The sequence below is a fragment of the Pholcus phalangioides genome, unplaced genomic scaffold, assembly GCF_987345545.1.
Source record: "Pholcus phalangioides strain wild (caught in Gottingen) unplaced genomic scaffold, Ppha-v1.0 ptg000003l_1, whole genome shotgun sequence".
NCBI lineage: Eukaryota > Metazoa > Arthropoda > Arachnida > Araneae > Pholcidae > Pholcus > Pholcus phalangioides.
In genome coordinates this window covers 1,735,176-1,757,079 of record NW_028301596.1, presented here as the reverse complement: position 1 = coordinate 1,757,079, position 21,904 = coordinate 1,735,176, and the positions used below count along the sequence as shown (strand labels likewise).

At 35.3% G+C, this 21,904-nt stretch overlaps 1 protein-coding gene across 1 annotated transcript in view; it reads right to left on the bottom strand.

Moving 5' to 3' along the window:
• The window catches only part of LOC149087880 (long-chain-fatty-acid--CoA ligase 1-like), a 64,988-nt gene that overhangs the window by 8,126 nt on the left and 34,958 nt on the right, over nt 1-21,904 (bottom strand). The window contains exons 7-17 of the mRNA XM_089242269.1: nt 21,477-21,509; nt 21,315-21,366; nt 18,744-18,817; nt 18,358-18,429; nt 15,411-15,545; nt 9,092-9,174; nt 8,805-8,955; nt 5,894-5,963; nt 4,211-4,299; nt 3,995-4,111; nt 1,220-1,273 (exon numbers count right to left, since the gene is read on the bottom strand). Of these exons, the coding sequence (XP_089098395.1) occupies nt 1,220-1,273; nt 3,995-4,111; nt 4,211-4,299; nt 5,894-5,963; nt 8,805-8,955; nt 9,092-9,174; nt 15,411-15,545; nt 18,358-18,429; nt 18,744-18,817; nt 21,315-21,366; nt 21,477-21,509 (930 nt within the window). The remainder of the gene's footprint in view (nt 1-1,219; nt 1,274-3,994; nt 4,112-4,210; nt 4,300-5,893; nt 5,964-8,804; nt 8,956-9,091; nt 9,175-15,410; nt 15,546-18,357; nt 18,430-18,743; nt 18,818-21,314; nt 21,367-21,476; nt 21,510-21,904) is intronic.

The window sequence follows — 21,904 nt, the reverse complement described above, 5'->3', positions numbered from 1 at the left end:
TGTACCTATATCTATCTTTTTTCGCAATGACAAATGTTGTCAACAGTTGCCCTCTATATACAAATACAACGCCACAACAGACAAAATGCCCAACGAGGTGGCTGATAAAAAGATGCCCATAAAGATATGGATGTCACATATTTCAAAAATACAGCAACCCAATTAAAAATGCAATTAACACAAATTATAAGCAATATATACACATGATAAAATATTATACAATGCCCATAAAGAATACTTATGGTTGTCTTATTCTAAGAATGGATAGCTTCTCGATTTACCTCAACATGTTTATCGTATTTCTTTTTAAACGTGTCAATTGTGTTACAATTTACTACCTCCGGGGGTAAGCTATTCCATTTATTAACAACCCTATTAGAGAAAAATTCCCTGCGACACCATAACCTTGCATTGTCCCTCACCAATCAATACTGGTGTCCCCTTGTAAAAGCAGTAAATTGGCATATTTTGATAAAAAAGTTGTTGACTAGTTTAAAAGTCATTTTATGGACACCCTGTATGATTAAGGTAAATTTCTCCAAAATTAAAAAAAATTAACCATGTGGGATAGTGCTTGTTATTTTTTATTATAAAAAATTAATATGATTACATTTTTTCAATGAAAATAAGCAGCAGTTGCAATGACTGCCTGCAGCCCTTATATGTATAATATAAAGTGTGACCCTTCTGATTAATGTAAACTACGTAAGTTTATCTAAAGCCAATCATGCACCAATAGGCTAACAGGCAGTGCTAAGGTGAGATCATGTATTAGGATAGCTCTGTATGAAAGGGGTTTCCAAAAAAATAAGTATCAATCCTCACAACTAGATAATTACACCAATTTGTGGCATGCAGACAGTAGGAATCTCACACAATCCCCATCCCCCAGTACACGATGGAGGTTAAGTTACAAGTCTAATCTGCCACCCACTATTCAAGCATTATGAATGGAATGTAGCCATGCTTTCATTGCACGCATTGTTTGTCTCAATGCATACTATCAATCTATGAACTTTTGTTCTCTTTTAGAAGAGTTTATGATCACCCTGCACAGATTGTATAAGCTAAAACAAATAACTGAAACATGCATTTGAAAAAATACTTTCAAATATTTTTGTCTCAAAACACAAAAGCTGTTATTTGGAATTTAATTTCTGATATTGAAAGATAATCTGGGAATTAGAGGAAATTTCTTTCAGTTTGAAATTATAAGTACCTGTGATAACTTGAATATATGTTTCTTTCTATCAATTATCTTCAGTGCTCCATTCTGAAAAAAAAAAAAGAGACTTAATGCAAGCATAATATAGAACATTTAGAGACTAGAAAAATGAATATTTGATAAAATAAAATTTTAATAAGAGAATTATTATATCTTTCAAAAATAAAATAACTGAACTAAATTTTGAAAATTTATCAAATTTTTTATTGGTCTTTTTCACACAAAACAAAAAAGTTTTCAGTCCAGAAAATATAAAATATAGTTTTGTGGTTCATTTTATCTAAGCTACTGATTACCTGTGTTCAATTTGCTAAGTGGAATAGAGCTGCTTATTTAAAACATATATGATAGGGTCATCACAGAGTTAGGTTTTAGACTTTAGAACATAAGCGGAGATAAGACTTGGAAGTCTGGGGGCATGGCCATTATTGCTGGGGGGGGGGGGGGCGGGCTGATGATGTCAATTCTTATACACATTAAAGCAATTACACTCCACCTTTGACGCTGCCCCCCCCCCCCCCGTATCTCCGCTCATGCTTCAGAAACTATAAATCAGTGTTAAAACAGTAAAAAACTTATTGTCAATGTTGTCAAATAGTTTTTTTTAACCTGATAGATATGCTAAATAAAAAACACTTACTTTTATGTATAGATTAAAGTGTTTTATATTTGGAATTATAATTACTGAGAATCTATTTTGATACTTCAAATTTTCTGATCTGCCCAAAATTTTATTCCATGTAAAAATTCTCTCACAGAATCTGTTAATACACTAATTAAACACATTTATTTTCATCTAAAAATTTCTTAGAGCTCAGTGTGTATTAATTCACAGAGTTTTAAAGAGTATTTTCAATCAAAGAAGAGCTGATAGGACTTGATACACAAAACATTTTTTTTTTGGCACCTTTAAAATTAAATACAGCTTCAACTGGAGAACCATTGCATTATATAAATGTTATTAAATATACCATATCATAGTGCAGAAGTAAGAATAACTAGGTTTGACTAAGGATAAGCTACAGGAGTTTCTTAAGCTTCATGTACAAGCTAGCATTGCCAAATTAAATGACATTTTAGTTCTAAAATTTAGTATTTTGATCGCTAGATATATTTCAATGTCATGCATGATAAGAGTATCTCAGTGATTATCTAGATAATTTAATAATAACAGAAATCATCATTACTCACATATATAATGTAATAAACTTTTTTTTTAAGCACAAATCGTCAAGTTGTAAAAGAGTACAGCAGATGGTTTATATCAAAGCACATATACAAGCAGTTGAAGAAATTTTGGAATTTCAAATAATTCCATAGTTTTTCCTTCAGTGTTTATGCTATGCTTTATTCGAATTGTATATTTTATAAGAAAAACCATATATATTTTTTGTTTAAAATAATTCTGTAGAGAAAAGAAAATTATTTTGCAATCATATTAAATATTTATTCTTTGTATAACACTTTAAACATTACTTGCAATTAATGTGTGCATTTCGAATGGGAATATTTATATTGAAAAGCAATATTTGAGGTTTTTGACAGTTTTGACAAAGGTTTTTGACATGACAGTTTAAACCGTCAAAAACTGTCATGTGTCAAAAACCTGCCAACCCTGGTTTTGATGCATTGCACATTTTAAAATTGGTAGAGATCCTAAAAGCCACGTATCCTTATCTGTGATGTTTTTTGCAGTATCTTAAGAGAGCTATAAAAAAATGTCATGGATTCTTAATTCTGGATTCTACAATCATTCCAACCATTTTTAAAAAATGATTCAGAATCATGTGCATTCATATCTAAAGAGTGTCACAAAATCGACTGACAGTTTTCAAAATAGGATAACAAGAAAATGATGACAGATATTGAAATCATTCTTGTGGAACATAAATGTATGAAGTAAGGAATTTTTTTAGTTTGCTATCTTTTCACTAGTACAAATTTTAACAAACAGCTGGTGCTGCAGCAGGAGACTAGATTTGTTATGTTAAATTGAAATTTTGCACAAATTTGTAGCTATCCTTAATGCCTTGGACCAATCACCCAAAACAAGATGGTTTATGCATGATGGTGTGAGCCCTCATCAGACTTATAGTATTTCACTTTCCTGGAGGAATACTTTCATGACTGTGTCATTGCATTGTACTGCACAACAAAATGGGCAAGGGTATGGACTGCCTACCATATTTGCTGGATCTCAATCCTTGTGATTTCTTCCGGTGGGGCCACTTGAAAAATGCAGTGTACCCTACCACAATTGCAGACCTGGTGTAGACCGTCCGTGTTGAATGTGAAGCCATCCCAATAAAGACTTTGGAGGATGACGCTGCTAATTTTGTACTTTGATTGAGACGTCGTGACAGTGGACATTTCAAGAACATTGTGATGTGATTTCTATGAGTATTTGAATGATTGATAGATTCTGTACATGAAGTGCCCGTTAGTGAAAATTTACACTAAGCGAAAGAAATTGAACTAAAAAAATTCCTGCCTTCGCAGATTTATATTCCGTAAGAATGGCTTAGATATTTGTCACCATTTTCTTGCTATCCTATGTTTGAAATCGTCAGTAGAATACCCTGTATTTAGTCCCCTTTTGTTTGGATTAACTTTCAGAATTCACTTTAGGGCCTACTACAAGGAATATGTGTCTGTGTCAATAACGCTTGAGTATTATTTCAATAACCAATTTGATTTCTTTTATTCAAGTTCATAATTTAACAAAAAATTGTGATTTTAAGAAAAGTTTATAATTCCATTGCTATTTACCGGTAACCATTTTCCAATATCTCCAGAATGATACCATCCATCCTTATCTATACTTTCTTTGGTTTGTTCTTCATTCTTGTAATAGCCCTTGAACAAATTGGGTCCTTTGAAGCAAATCTGTGGAGAAATTCAAAAGATATATTTCATTAGAGCTCACAAAACAATACGGAAAAAAAAGATAAAATACTTCTTGATAATAATAAAGTTTCAACTAACTTCTCCAACATCATCCCTTGAGAAATATTCCATTTCTGGAATGTCTGCAAGCTTTATGTGACTGCATGGAAAAGGTGGCCCTACAAAACCTTTATTGGAAAAGAACAAATAAATATGAGTGTATGTGCGATCTGGACAAACTCATAATTTTGATGATAAAGAATTATAACCATGATTACTTTGGTTTTTTAATACTATTAAATTTTTAGCTTTTTAAAAAATGATCAAAAGCTGTGTTTATTTTTTAACTTTTTCACGCTATGGTTATTGTAGTTAGGCTGGGGCATGAAGTTTAAGGCAGATCCCAAGCAGTTATAATTGAACGATACATCCTAGATTGAAACCAAGTAGAAATTTTGATAACCTCTAAGCTATTACACAGCTTTAATCACAGTGCACATGAGAATGAATTTCAGTTTACATAATAAGTTTTATCCAAGAAAAGCCAATGCTATCATCATCAGTCATGGCTGAACAAATCCCAAGTGTCAGGTCACCATGGCGACTAGAAAATCGGCATTGGGTGCCTAAAATTTTCTGAATGTGGTTGCTAAATTGGAGTCTAAGGGTGGCCCAAAAGTTTTAGGCTGGCACACAAATATTTTTTCAATTTTGCAAGCCCTGTCATCAATAACACCAGAGTTCATGGCTGGCTGGTTATGGCTACCTACAAATTGAATATGAAAATATTTCGTTTCACATATAGCCCCAAACAAATGTTGAAGTGTGGAAATTCAAAATTAAAGCTGTTCTATTTATTTTTTAAGTTTTCCTGATAGATCTAAAAAAAACTACATTAATGTCATAATGTGTCATTAAAATGTCATCATTGATGATATTTGGGTCATATTTTCAAAGTATCAAGGATTGTGAGAAGCACATGAGTGTGCAATGCATACTTAACATTCTTAAATATTAAATCAATAACACTTATAGCCATGTTATAGCCGCTGTGGTGGTCGAGTGGTTATAGTGCCGGACTCGTGATGCGAGGATCCGGGTTCGAACCCCACAGTGGTGGTCGGCTGAAGTTGGTTTTCTGTGGTTCCCAACTTCAAGGCGCAAATGCGAGCCGATCTCCCCGTTAAAAAGTCTCGCCACAGAGAGCAACAGTCCTACAACGGTAAATCATTCAACCATAACACTTCACTCATAGTTAGTAAAACTGGGGGCAGATGACAGCACTACACATACAAGCATTACACAGAAACAAACTTTACGTCAGGTTGCACTACACGTACACGCACATTCCCGCATGTACCGATTCGTTGGGGGGGGGGGGTTCCGCGGGGGGGGGGGGGGGTGCATGTGTGGTGTAGCAGTAGTAGGTAGGGGCTCGGGGATCCATGATGTTCTTAAGTCAGCCACCTCGTTGGGCAATTTGCCTGTTGTGGCGTTGTATTTGTATTTGTATTTGTTATTGAATTTAATGTACTGAATGTCATTATCGTCATGAAAAAGGTGCCCCCATCCAGAGATTTGGCACTGGTGCTTATTATTTCTTAGAGATGTGTGGAAACACATATGCATCACAAAGAAACCATAGGATATCCTTAATTTTTCTCATTGTTGTGTTTGGTTCAACATATCACAATCGAGAACCAAACATTTTTATTTTTAAAATAGTTTTTTTACAAGCCCAATGTATGTTACAAAAACAAAATGAAACACTTCAGCACATACCTCCATCACATTCATATGGCAGTGTCATTGTACCTCCAAGAACCTCAGTTTGTCCATATGCTTCCATTAGCTAATAAAAGAGACCAATATATTCTTATATATAAGGTCTCTGAAAGAATGATTTATCAAGGCTAGATATATGTATATGCAAATGGAAAGATTTTTCATAGTATGAAATAAAGCAAAAAAACACTATAGATATTCTTAACAGAAATAATTTTATTTGATGATTTTAAAGAAATTTAAGCAAGGCTATATATACCCTCTAAAAAAGGCAAAAAGTACAAAAAAGCAGCATTTTGAAAACATGCACAATTCAACATATTTCAAGTTGAAATTTGAACATAACATCCTAAACATTTTAAAATCCTACTGATATTATTTTGAAAAATTTTATGAGTGGAATGATATGTCTTCTGTATAGAAGAAAAGACTTTGCATTGAGTAAAACTGAACTTGCTGGTAACTTGAAGAAAGAAACACAAAAAATAAAATTACATATTGATGCCAAAAGTTGGAACAAATGATACAGCAGACTCAATAATCTGGCTGTGTGCTATTCCGGGCCCCATCCAGTAATCTGGTGTTTTTAGGAAGGTTTTCTTCAAGCATAGAAGAGGAAAACATTTCATTACATGTCTGTGTGCAGACGTTTATATTATTTAAATGGGCTTTTCAATGAACTTCCAGTTATCTGTGATTTTGGCACACCCTGGTCTGGTATGCGCTGGATTAGAGAGAGTCTACTGAACACTACTAGTTAAAAGAATTCCCCCCCCCCAAAAAAAAAATATTAGAATTTTTTTGGGGTCTTGATTGTGTTGCCCTGTTGCTCTCAAGTTTTCACTTTTTGCTAAAAAAATGACTTCCAGGTTATAGTATGGAATAGTTTATGCGAGTTGCAAGAATTGCAATGTCAACATAATGATAATAAACATAGGAGTAGGTATCATTTTCAATTCAGATCTAATTCATAGAAAATTCTTTTGAAATTTTTTTAAGAAATTCATGTAATAGTGAGATTTTTCATGTCCTCTAAAACACTGTGAAAGACTGGCATCTCTCTTTATTATTCTTTTCTCACTCTTACTTTAAACGGAATACATATATGAATAATAGTTGTATATATATATACACTGCTCAAAACAATTAGGGGAGCACATGGTTTTAACAAAATTATGCAAAGATGTATACCGATAAGTAACATAAAATGAATCATCCATAATTTAAAGCCTAGCAGGAAACGGAAGAAGAAAACTTCATATGCAAAATCAAAGTTCATGACGTCAAAAACCAGAAAAAGGAGATAAGGGCAGAAATCGGGATGTTGCAGAAACGTCTGTTTTACTGCCGTAACTATGACATTCGATTGCGCAGTATTTTTTTTTGAGACAAGGTGACTTGAGGATGTCTCAACAACGTGATTTACCAGAATCCATGGTATGGCCTGTTATAGGCAGACTGGAATCCGGGCAAACACAACGTAGTGTCGCGGACGCTGTAGGAGTCGCCAGAAGTGTTGTTGCAAGGCAGTGGGATCGATTCCAAGAAACAGGAAATGTTAGACGTCGACCAGGGCAAGGTTGGCCACGCGCCACTACAGCAACTGATGACCGGTATATACGGTTAACAGCCCGTCGAAACAGAACAGAGAATGCTACGCAGTTGCAAAGACGGTTGCTCTTGGCAACAGGACGAAGGGTGTCCAGCCAAACAGTACGTAATCGGCTTCATGAGGGAGGGCTCTATGCACGTAGGCCAATGGTCTGCATTCCGTTGACCCCCACGCCACCGTGCGGCCTGAAGAAGATGGGCTGCTGAACATCGAGATTGGGAGCAACATGATTGGAGCCAAGTGCTGTTTACAGACGAGTCCCGATTCAGTCTGGAGTGTGACACCCGACGTGTTCTGGTATGGAGGGACAGGGGCACTCGAAATAACCCCGCATTCGTTCGTGAAAGGTCACAATACAGACGAGCTGGTTGGATGGTATGGGGTGGAATCAGGATAGGCGGACGTACGGACCTGCATATCATTCAGAATGGCACTTTGACGACCCGAAGGTATGCAGACGAGATACTGCAACCTCATGTCATCCCTTACGCTGAAGCCATTGGAGATTCCTTTGTTTTCCAGGATGATAATGCCCGACCGCATAGAGCTCATCTGGTGGAGAACATGCTTGAAGCTGAAACAATACAGCGTATGGAATGGCCAGCGTGCTCTCCTGACCTGAATCCAATCGAGCATGTTTGGGACATGCTCTGACGACGCATTGCTGCGTGACCAAGGCCGCCTGTTACTGTCCGAGACTTGCAGATTGCACTTCTTGAGGAGTGGAACAGTATTCCCCAAAGTCTGATCGATAACCTCATCGCATCCATGGCAAACAGGTGTGCAGCAGTCTTAGCTGTTCGAGGAGACCACACGCCCTATTAAAACTCATGCATCATGTCTAAACAGTACTTTTTTTTATCGTTTACATGTAACCAAATTGTTGCCCCAAATCATCTTTTCATGTTTTTTTCCATATTTTCAAAGAATTAAAGCTTAATTCCAAATTTTTTTTTCGTCTTTTTTCTGTATTGCGCATTGATACGCGTGTACTATCCATTCATTGTATGCCAATGCGTGGCTGTCTCGCACGGTTTTCTTCACTTTTTTGCTTGCTCCCCTAATTGTTTTGAGCAGTGTATATATATGATATATATAATGTATATGATATTCTCCCTAAGTTTTGAGCAACTACTTCCCAATTATTCAAAATTTTAGATTTAGAAAAAACTATTTGATTAAAAAACAAAGCATTGAAAAACGGATGAAAAATGATTTAAAAAAAAAGAAAGAAATTTAATAGAATAAATACTTGAGAATATTTATGATTTTTTGGTTATTCAAAGTCTTTCTTACATAACATCCTGAAGCGCACCTAAAAAACTTGGTGACCTCACGTGATACTGGAGCAGATGTTGAAATTATCACATGTACTTTACCACCAAGTGCTTCCCGAAATTTTTTGAAGACATACTTGTCCCAAATAGTTTTGTTGCTTACAATTCCCCTATTTAAGGAAGAAAGAAAAAAATTGAGGACTTAGTTAATCAACCTCTTAGTAAATTAAGTAACAACAAGATAAACTGGAAAATGCAATGAACAAAAAGCATAAATTTCAGTTATGTCAAAGCTACATTACTTACTTCCTCAACATTTTTTCTTTTCTTGATAGAGCAATTTTCACTAAAGTTTGTTTCAGAATACTTTTATTGATTTCTGAAGTGACCTATAAGAAAACGAACAGTGAAGTAAAAAAAATTTAGAAACATTGACACCACATAGCAAATTCTTCACCTAATGGACAGAATTTCACGAAAATTCCCATAAAAATAAATATGCACTTGAACCTCATTGTTATTGAAATGCTTATCATAAAATTCTGTTTGCCACAGAAGGAAGTCTTCATCCTACCTCAATCATATGTTCCATAATACATTTACGGCCATATTCACTGTCCAGTTTCAGAACGCGATCAGGGTTCTAAACCATGCTTCACCTCAAAATTGGTATTCACCGCCCCTGAATCGAGATCCAGGAGCCAGCTTTTCGAGCCTGAAACTGAACTTCCGATTTCGGCAATCCAGCAGGGTGGATCGAGTTTCAGTGCATGCACAGTGAGCTTTATCATCGCTGCAAACACAAACATCGACGTAGTAATGGCGGTCATGCTGAATTGTTTTTGTGATGAGCCGGAATGAAATAGGGAATTTAGAATAATTTATTAATTATAAGGTGATGAGTGACCACGTTTAGGTATTAAATATATGTTAAATAATTATCCCCGATCAATGAAAGCCTTCAACAACTTCTTGAAGCCATCAACAAGTGACGAAAGAAGGTGAGTAATGATACTTTTCTATGATTTCCATCAAATCTGAACTTTATTCGCTAACAAAATGATCATTATCAAATAATGATAGAATTGTATGTGTAATATACTCATGTGTTGATATTAATGACACAAATTCATCTTTATGGTACCTGAAGCAGAGTTGTAGTGACCTTTCTCGATGCAGACTTTTTTCTTGAGTGGGGGGCCCCTGAAAGTATTACTATGTAAAATAAAATGTACATTTTTGTGAGGGGCCCATTCTCTCGGCCCTTGGGAAGTGCTCCGGTTGCTCCAGCTTATTTATGGTCCTGACCTAAAAGTTAAAATGGTGGGGCATAGTGTGACGCTTTTGAAGTTTTTCCCTCTCTGAAAATAATGTATCATGGGTCTGAAAAGAAGTCATGAATATCTCTCTTGAATTGCAGGAATAGTCACTTGTATGCAGCTTCGAATTTTCTTAGCATGAATCTTAATTTCTTTTTAGAAAAAAAATTTCTCTAACCAGGACCATCTTAAGAGCATGATGGGAGCCCTGAGATGAGAAATTTTTCTGTGGCCCTACCCCTGGTAAATTCTAGAAAATTTCAACCAGATCTCATTTTTGTGGGGCCCCTTTTTCTCTTGAGGAGCCTCATACATTAAGAACTCACAAAATGTACTAGGCAAAAGCGATCATTACAGTAGTGCATTTTACACTCATGTCCATAAATTGAGGATAATGCCAGCTCCGGCAAATAAAGGTTCAGAAACAAAACAAACGTTACTTATTCATAAAGCCCATTTATTAAACAAAAGATAAAGAACAAAAACGATGGTTTATGTATGATACCATTCATAAAAACTACGATTTTTGCTCCCTGGAGCAATTGTAAAGAATATCTCCTTTACAAAAACTTACTATTACATGGCTGGTATGATGGCTAATACATTGTATGTCTCCCATGCGATGAAATACAGTCCGTACAACGCCTAGGCATGCTGAGTATCAAATTATCTATCTGATCTTGGGGAAGATCACTCCACTCAGCAAGCAATGCTCTCAGAAGTTCCGGTACACATGTAGGAGGTGGTTGACGGGCTGCAACTCGTCGGCCAAGCATGTCCAACACATGCTCTATCGGATTCAAATGCTCGCCATTCCATACAAGTTATATCCTCAGATTCAAGGCATTCGTTTACGATGTTTGCTCGGCATTCGATGTTACGATGTAAACCTCACAACAATGATACTTGATATAACAATAAATCCCTCTACATCAATATTTTGAAAGTCTTGTTTGGAAATTCCTATAGTATAATGTTAAACTGCTGCCACTCGATTAGAGATGAGAATATTAATATGAGAAACAACTTGAGAATAATTATTATTTTTGATAAGAATATTCCCCAGTAATTTATAAAAGTAGTCTTTCCAGAGAATATACTCTAGGATATTATATATAATTATATATTATAAATAACTGGAGAATATTCTCATTAAGAATAATAAGAATATTCTCTACTTATTTACAATAGTACTCCTTCGTGACAATATTCTCAAGAATTTTACATCTCTACTCTTAATACAACAGCAATCCCTCTACAATGATATTTTTTCTTGATTTGCAGAATATCATTTTATCGAGATTTTAGTGTGTGATCATACCTTTCGTGCTCAAAACACCAATTCAAAAATTCATGAAATTAATTTTTGGAACCTTATTTATGTGCAGTTCATGCCATCATTGGGCAATGGTTGAGTGAAATTTATAATATTTAAGTAATCTATCATTACATAACTCGTACCACGTGATTGCTGATTACATGTGCTTTATTCGTATTATACAGTATGATTCCACTGTATTTGAAATCCCAACACATGAGTATAATTTGCTTCATTCTTTAGAGAATTTTTTTTTTCATGAAACCTATGTTTTTAATTTTTCAGATGAAACAAGCATTTGGGAGCAAAAGTTTGGGTGAAAACACATATCTGTGATAAAATGTGGCCACTGAAGATGAGCTGACTTCATCACGAAGAAAATCTCAATATTTAGTTACTATATGTGTGTTTGTATTATACGTACCATTACTTTTTTTAGCAATCTCAAATACTAATACTACTAATACTACTACATAAATTTTCTTTTCCTTCAAAGCAATGAAAACCGCATAGGCTGATTATATGTGGGAAAATATAATACATGCGGTATAAATTATTTGCTAATAATGATATATATAATTTATCTAATCTGAGAATATCAGCAATTCCGTAGCGAAATTAAAAACCATCATTATAGATATATCGGGAGTAGGAAAGAAAAACGTAGCTGGAATGAAATGGAATTTCCATTAAAAAAGGGATGATAAAACCAGATTTTGCTTATTGAAAAAAAAAATTGTTGATGATTTACCCCCATAAAAACGTATTAATTTTTTTTTTTTTTAATGAATGTAAATTGCACTGTTAGCATATTTTTTGTTGAAAGAATATATCAACCATGAGTTAATTAATTAGATAGGATTTTTTGATTAGCTAAAATGGTTAGTTAAAGGAAAATTACATTGTTTGCCTTTATTTTACCACAAATTATCTATAAGCAGATAAAATTATACTCAGTAAAGTTGAGTAGTTGTTTCCTTCAATTTTATTTTAGATTTCCTTGATTTGGTACTGTTTCATAAAAATCTCTGAGTAAGTATAATTTTTAACAGCTCTCACAAAATTACAACGACAAGGAACCAACTCTTGGTAGAAAAAATTTGTACTGTTAATAGTCATATTTTGCACTGAAATGACAGTAAAAGATGTCCTTTGTAAAATATAAAAAAAATGAGAAAATATAAATAGGTATAATGGGTTTTTGACCATGTATATTAAAATACACACTGGGTCATAGAGAGTTAAGATAACATTTTTGAAATGACAAATCCCTTAATGAAAAATATGTTCCAACTTGAATAGAAAAAAAACTCACCAATGCAAAAAAAAAAAAGATTTTGGAAATGAATTCGAAACACAATTGAAGAAATGGTCAAAGAAATTGAAAAAAAAGACATGAAAACTTTCTGGACAGCTATATACGTATACAAGGATGGCATCACTCTCCGCTACCATACGAAGGTTTTTACTACTGGCTGTTGCGAAGATATAGTTTGGAAAGAGAAAATTCGACTTCCCTGCGGGGAATCGAACCCACGTCTTTTCACTTTCCGGGTGACCGCACTAGACTACAGAGGCACCGAATCTCTCAATAACATTAATAGTATTGAGAGATAATATTGATATATATACACTGAAGAGCCAAAAAAACTGGTAAACCTGCCTAATATCGTGTAGGGTCCCCACGAGCCCGCAGAAATGCCGCAACACGACGTGGCATGGACTCGACTAATGTCTGAAGTAGTGCTGGAGGTAACTGACACCATGAATCATGCAGGGCTGTCCATAAATCCATAGGAGTAAGAGGGGTGGAGATCTCTTCTGAACAGCACGTTGCAAGGCATCCCAGATATGTTCAATAATGTTCATGTCTGGGGATTTAGGTGGCCAACGGAAGTGTCTAAAGTCAGAAGAGTGTTCCTGGAGCCACTTTGTAGCAATTCTGGACGTGTGGGGTGTCGCATTGTCCTGCTGAAATTGTCCAAGTCCGTCGGAATGAACAATGGACATGAATGGGTGCAGGTGATCAGACAGGATGCTTACGTACCTGTCACCTGTCAGAGTCGTATCTAGACGTATCAGGGGTCCCATATCACGCCAACTGCACACGCCCCACCATACCATCACAGAGCCTCCACCAACTTGAACAGTCCCCTGTTGACATGTAGGGTCCATGGATTCATGAGGTTGTCTCCATACCCGTACACGTCCATCAGCTCGAAGCAATTGGAACCGAGACTCGTCAGACCAGGCAACGTGTTTCCAGTCCTCAACAGTCCAATGTCGGTGTTGTCGGGCCCAGGCGAGGCGTAAAGCTTTGTGTCGTGCAGTCATCAAGGGTACACAAGTGGGCCTTCGGCTCTGAAAGCCCATAGCCCACAGATGACGTTTCGTTGAATGGTTCGCATGCTGACACTTGTTGATGGCCCAGCATTGAAATCTGCAGCAATTTGCAGAAGGGTTGCATGTCTGTCATGTTTAATGATTCTCGTCAGTCATCGTTGGTCCCGTTCTTGCATTACCTTTTTCCGGCTGCAGTGATGTCGTAGATTTAATTTTTTACCGGATTCCCGATATTCACGGTACACTCGTGAAATGGTCGTACGTGAAAATCCAAATTTCATCGCTACCTCGGAGATGCTATGTCCCATCTCTCGTGCACGACTATAACACCACGTTCAAACTCACTTAAATCTCGATAACCTGCCATTGTAGCAGCAGTAACCGATCTAACTATGCCAGACACTTGTTGTGTTATATAGGCATTGCCGACCGCAGCGCCTGTAACGTGCCGATGGTCCCCCGGCGTAAAAGTCTGTAGTCGCCGTTACGTAAATCTGTTGTCATAAATATTGTTACTATTCATCGGCAGCGGTGATCGTATGGCGACGATCAAGGCCGATCGTGATGATGTCAGCCTACGATCACATGCAAATGAGGTTACTTTGAAGCCCTCTAGTTGGACGGTTCTCCGTCTTGCTACCGCATCATTTGGCCTTAGGCTGGGAAAATAAGCTAATAGTTATTTAAAATGAAATAGTTTATAGTAGCTGAATTTATTTCCCGGCAGGTCCGGAATCGAAAGCATTAATTTATCTTCACAGTCGAAATACTTCATTGCTGATGATAGACGGAAAGTAACGTAGCAGCTGGCCTTGTCAAGGCTACGTGCAGTAAGTAACATCTTGGAGATCCGGCTCTCAACCGAGAGGCCCCTGCTGGAATAGATCCGGCCCTCAACCGAGAAGCCCCTTGGAGCTGATCGAGGTGGTCCGGCCCTCAACCGAGAGGCCACAGCTGGAATAGATCCGACTCTCAACCGAGAGGCCTCCTGGTGCTGATCGAAGCGATCTGGCTCTCAACCGAGAGACCTCCACTGATACTTGCGGGGATACGCTACGCCGAAGTGACTATCAACATCGGATGTCCGATCGGCATAGAAGATTGACTATTGATGACCATAAACTGGTGAGACCGTATCTTTCTGTCAATGTCGAATAGAGGGTTCTATGTTGAATTAATTGACTGTTAAAATTGTCTAACATATACATTCGAACTTTAATAAATAATATTTTCATGCGAAAGTTTATTTGTAATAATTTTCCACTTGTCGTTTGCCACTACAATTACTGGATATTTCGAACCGGGCATGCAACTCCCATAAGGGACGTTGCACGCCATACTCTGATTGGTTCCATATCTCTTTATTTGCATACGCATGCCTGTACCAGTTTTTTTGGCTCTTCAGTTTATACATACACATCTTTTTCTGGTGTTTCCACAATGCTTTAGAAACAAAATTGCTTGTATAAAACCAATATTTTAACCTGGATTTTGTTGAAAAATGAGAATTGTTTTAACAAAAAATAAAATGATATAATATCAGAGCTTTATTTATTAGTCAAAATGAAAAAGATTATCGCTATTTTGAAATACATATATTCACATAATAATAACAATGCAATCTATTAGCTTTTAAAGAACTTACTTTTGAGTATACAGCGTTCATAAGTCGTGGTACTAAAGGCAGCACAGTAGGCTGAATTTCTCGAATCCCATCAAAAATCTTTTTGATATCATCTGTATAATACGCTATCCGCCTAGCAAAGTAAGCACTTCCAAGCTGAAAAGAATAGCACATACATATGTATAACAGAAAGCAATTTGAATATATTTTTTCAGATCGGGTCCAACATGGTAAACTCTTGAAGCGTTTACACAAGATGGGAATTGGGGGCAACTTGCTGAATTGGATAGATTTGTGGTTAAGAAATAGGTCGCAACGAGTTATGGTGAACGGGGAATTCTCTGGTTGGACAGACGCCGCAAGTGGAGTTCCTCAAGGAAGTGTCCTTGGCCTCATACTTTTTTCACATTTTTATCGATAAACTCGATCAGAGTATCGATGGGATTACTAGCAAATTCACAGATGATGTGAAGCTAATGGGGGTAATCGTGAATCAAAGCGATAGGGAGTTGCTCCAGATCAACTTAAACAGGATTGCAGCATGGGCAAGAATGGAGCATGACGTTTAGCCTTGATAAGTGCATAGTCGCTCATTTTGGTTCGAACAATCCACGGTTCTCTTACGGGTAGAATGGTGTCACTATCCCAGATGCAACTAGGGTCACCGATTTGATAATTCTCATTGATGAGTGGCTTAGGTTTTCTGAACATTGTTCAGCGGTGGTCAAAAAAGTGAATAGAATGCTTGGTCTCATTTTCAAAAAGGTCTCTTCGCATTCTCCTAAAGTCATTCTTCCGCTTTTTCGAGGCTTAGTTCGTCCTAGACTGGAGTATGCTGCAAGGTTTTGGAGACCATACCTACAGAGGGACATAGACTTGGTTGAAGGGGTGCAGAGAACAGCTACGCGTGTCCTTATTGGCACATGGGGCTTGAGTTATGAAGAGAGACTTTATTTTTGAATATGCTTACATTGGATGAACGCAGGTGTCGAGGAGATATGATCGCAGTGTTCAAAATTTTAAATGGGATGGACCATGAAATTTTAGTACACCGCCAATCGACTGCTTTTACAAGGGGACACCAGTATCGATTGGTGAGGGACAATGCAAGGTTATGGTGTCACAGAGAACTTTTCTCTAATAGGGTTGTTAATAAATGAATAGCTTAGGGGCCTTACAAGTATTACGTAAGCAAATTTTTAGCCATTTTTGACCCCCCCCCCTCCTGTCAGCAAAATTTCGTTATCAGCTGTGCCCCTCTGAATCCTAACTTATATTTTCATAAAGGGTGGTTGATGACATAAGCATTATCCAAACCCCCCCCCCCTCGTCATCAAAAGTCAGCAAATCAGAACCCCCCCCCCCCATCGATGATGACGTAATACTTGCACGGCCCCCATATACCATTTTTAATGTATTTTCAAAAGCCAGGGATATGACGGATATGCCAGCCCCCCCCCCTAAATGACGGCCTGTGATCCCCATGGAAATCAATGTTAAAATTGCCGATTTTAACGTAGAAATGCAGAAATTTCGTGGGGTTTTCCGCCACATCAATAAGGGGCAGTTCAAGTATTACGTAAGCAAATTTTTAGAAATTTTTGGACCCCCCCCCCCCAGCAAAATTTGGTCATCAGTTCTGCCCCTCTGAATCCTACCTCATATTTTCATAAAGGGTGGTTGATAACGTAAGCATTATCCAAACCCCCCTTCCCCCCTTGTCATCAAAAGTCAGCAAATCGGAAACCCCCTCCCCCCATCGATGATGACGTAATACTTGAACGGCCTCTTACCCCCAGAGGTAGTAAATTGTAACACAATTAACACGTTTAAAAAGAAAAGAGATAAACATGTTGGGGTAAATCAAGAAGCTATCCATACTCAGACTAAGACAACCATAAGTATTCTTTATGGGCATTGTATAATTTTTATCACATAATTTTATTGTTCATAATTTTTATTAGTTGCATTTTTAATTTGGTTGCTGTATTTTTGAAATATATGACATCCATATTTTTATGGGCATCTTTTTCTCAGCCACCTCGTTTTGCATTTTGCCTGTTGTGGTGTTGTATTTGTATTTTCATAATTATCATCCATATTGTCATGGTCAATGTCTGAAATTTGGTTTCTTCAAAAATTGGCTAGCCACACCAGAGTAGTAGTCTAGTTTCTTGTATACTTCAGAGATTGACAAACTGGTTTAGCCAATATCAGCTATTTTGTGAACTAGTTGAACTTTGGCCATTAGCCATAACATTTACGTTAAGTGTGATAAATCTGATAACTGGTGATCATGCACAATCACCGGTTATTATGCAGAGTAATTGAATTTACCACACTTAACGTAAATCTTATGGATGGTATTTCGGTAAGTTTGATGAATTTCACAAATTTATCTAATTTACCTCAATTATGTACAATCATGAGCTTATATTGGTAAATATAATAAATTTTTAATTAAATATTCAAATTTATTTATTTATTTACATCCACAAAAAGCTGGTTGCATTTACTGGACATTTTGCTCAAATTTCAGTCCAGGATGACAGATTTGATTAGTACTCTTGATTATGTTTTAAAATGTGGACAAATGTGAAAAAGGTGATCATTGCAAGACTGACAATAGTTTATATGTTTTTATCCTTACAGCACACTTATTCTGGTTTAATTTAATTTTTATTAGTGTAATTTATTGTAGTGCACCCATCACCTATGGGAGAAATTGATAAGCCATCGAATTTGGGTGATATTTGCACACATAATTTCTTCCATATTACCAACTTTATTCAGTGATTATGCATAATAACTGGTTAAGATAAATAATAATATTAAGTTAAATCCACAACAAAATAAACTTGCTGGGGAAATATGTAATGAATGTCACAACAAATATTGATTTAATAAAAAAAAATAGTTGCTAAAAAATAAAAAAACAAAGAAAACATGCAAGTTTTTTATGGTTTACCTGGTTGATTATTTCATAAATATGAGCTGGTGGCAGATATGACAATATTGTTCCCCCGTATGTACCAGCTGGCTATCATAATTGAAAAAATAAATAAAAATCAAAAATTAAAACATCTTGGAACTATACAAAATGTTCACTGTCAATAATTTTTTTTAAATAAGCTCTAGAATGGATCAAATAGGTGTCTGAGAGTTCAAATAGCATAGTGTGTGTTATTTTGTTGTATTGCCCTTCTTTTCTTGTATGTGATCGTGTTTGTGTATTGTTTTTGCAAAAAACAAAAATTGTTGATGGACATCCTGCAGTATTACAAAAAATATGTGATTCATCAATTTATGAAAATAATGTAATAGTAGTATAAATAGTATGTAACTGCATCTTACACCATAAACTCTAACTAGAGCTCCAATACAACAGATGATATTTGCATGCGTCAGTAAAACTCCTTTTGGCGTTCCTGGGAACAAAAAGTACATTAATTGATTTTCAAAAAACCACCACTGGAGATTTACAAAAAAAAGTGTGTATATATATATATATATATATATATAATGTTTAACATTATATTTTCATGAGATGAATGAAGAAACATTGAGAAAATACAGAAATTATCTGAAATTCATTGAGTAAAACCCATATCTCAACTCACAATGATCAACAATAGTTGTATAAATTGCCATTAGCAATTCAATGCATCTATCTTCATTTTATAATTTGAAATTGACCATTACATTCTATTGATTAAAACACATTTTAATGAATTATTTAACTTAATTATACTACTATTACTTTCTGATTCCAATAAAATTTAATGAATGGTTTTAGATCGATTGTAACTCTTGGCAAGTGCAATCACACAAGGCACCATTCTAGAAGGGGCACCAGATCAAAAGTAAAAGAAATTTTATTCACCAAAAAAAAAAAAAAAATTAAGGAAAATAATTTCTGTCCACTCTATTAGGTGCGCCAAATCAAAATTGAAATATGTTATTAAATAATATATTTATGCATTAAAATCTTATTGTTCCTTCACCAAGATTAAAATAAAATGAATTTGTTGTTGGTTTTTTTTTTAATTTAAGGAATTGTTGGGAAGAGGATAAAGTGGGGAATGAGGTGCCAAAATATGGTTGGATAGAGATTAGGTCTTGTACCGCCCCTACAACTACTTGAGGAATCAAAGAATTAAACCATTCATCAATTAATGGCTCCATCATGTACTTTTCTCATTTTAATTTCTTTAATGGAATTAATACATTATGTTCTGGTCGTATTGAAACATATTAGTTAATAATGTATTGGAATTGATATTAAATAAAATGTAATATAAACACCAAATAGTTATGCTGGAAACAGGAGAAATAGTATCAGAATAAATAAAGCATTTAATAGCTAAATAATTATTTAATAAAATTTTTATAAAAGATAGGTGTTTAAAAAGTTTTTTTACACCATGTAATGTTGATTTCTGTTAAATTTTTCTAGATAATCACTAATACCTTTATTGTGCAGAATATAGAGAGCAATAAAAATACTAAATTGTAGAACTAAAATATCCTTTAATTGAGCCATGATGATTGCATATGATGCTTAAGAAAGCTCCTATAATGTCTTTGATTGCTTATCCCAAGTGGGAAAGTATGAATGACAACATTAAGAATAAGTTTTGACTAGTTTAATACTACGTTTCTGAGGTCAGAAACTTAACCCTGTGATCCCCTATGATCTATTTTGCTTAGTAAATTGGGCACAGGTAATCAGTTATTTAGATCAAATGGACCATAAAATTATATATTATCTGTTCTAGACTGTCTGTCAAAAAATATGAAATTGCAAATTATAATTATATTATTAATATTTTGTTTTAATTATTGTAATAAATTATAGCATAGTTTTCCAAACTTTTTGTTCCATCGCCCCCTGCATCAGAAAATGTTCTCACTCATTGCCTCCCCCAACTCAAGTGAACCCAAAGGATCGTATGTTAAATCCGTAGCTTCTATTGCTTCCCTGAACCATTCCATCACCCAGCAGGCGGCAATATTGTCCACTTTGGGAAATGCTGAATTAGTGTTTAAAAATAAAACGTAGTGTACAAAGGAAAAACCAAAAACCTATTTACACAATTACATATTTACAGTATTTGATTTCTGGGCCAACAATATTTACCCAGGTCCCTCACAATTCTATTAACAAAATTTAAACAGCGTAAATATTTGTGTATAAAGCAAACATCTTTGATTGCTTTCATGAGGGTCCAATGCAGCTTTATTCAGGGGTCCTTTCAAGTCAAATATCCTAACTTAAAGTTAAGCAAATAAAATTTTGGGCTTTATAACCATTGTCACTATGACTAATTTGCCTTTTTGCTTCTCATTTATTTTTGTCATTGAAAACACCTTTTTATACAAAAAAAGGAGTTTGAATAATTCAAATAATCATAACTTTAATAATAATACCTTCTTCTAATCACTAAATATAACTATTTTCAATTAAAGCTCACACCAATAATTCCCTGTTCTGCTTTCTTTTACCTTTTGTGACGTCTTGAAGTTTTTACCCCTGCTAATCTGCTTATTGGAAAATCAAATCCTGGATAATCGAGGTTCTACTGTTTTTCGTCATGCCCATAACAAATACATTGCACCCAATAGAGCAGTTCCCAAAATTTTTGTCCCTTTCTTCAGGAATTTTTTCTCTCATCACTTTCCCCCCGACTAAAGCGAACCCATAGGATCCTATATTATACTTATAGCTTCTATCGCCCACCAGGGATATTGCCCACTTTGGGAAAAAGTGCAATAGAGGATTGAAAAATTGTCATGATGAATGAAAAGAGCTAATAGTTGAACAGTGTTTTGAGCATCTAATAATATATATAATTATCTTTACAGAAAATAATTTCTTTGAAAAGTAAAAATTAATGGGGAATAAACAGTCAATAACAAAATTACCTGTAGTCCCACTCGTGTAAGGCATGCAATATAATTCGTCAGGCTTTGGCATCTATAAATACAATGTCATAATACAAGTACATAACTAAAATACGTCATCATATTTTACAGATGAGAAATGAAAAACCAAAATTTTAGTTTATATAATATGAAAGAACTCACTATAACATCACGTTTCTTAGATTTCCCTATTTCCTGTAGCAAAAATGAAAATACTTAGTGTAAAAAATTAAATTCCCTCAAAACTATTGTTAGAGGTTTTCATTACAATAAGCATACAGTTTATGCAGACAGTAAAAATATAATACATATTCCTTGCTTAATGAGATTTCGCTATAACATGATTTTTACAATCGTAAAAAAGAATGATTCTAATTATTTCAAATCTGAAAACAAGCTTGCAAATTAGATACATGGCATAGTTAAGATGACAAAAATGTCCATCTCTAATGAACATCTTGCAGTAAAACATTGAAGATACCGGTGCTGAAGGCAGCACCAGCAAGAACACGAAACAATCACAACTTCTGACAACATAAATATGTTGCTCACACACACAACAAGTTCCAACGCGTAACCAATTTGTTTGA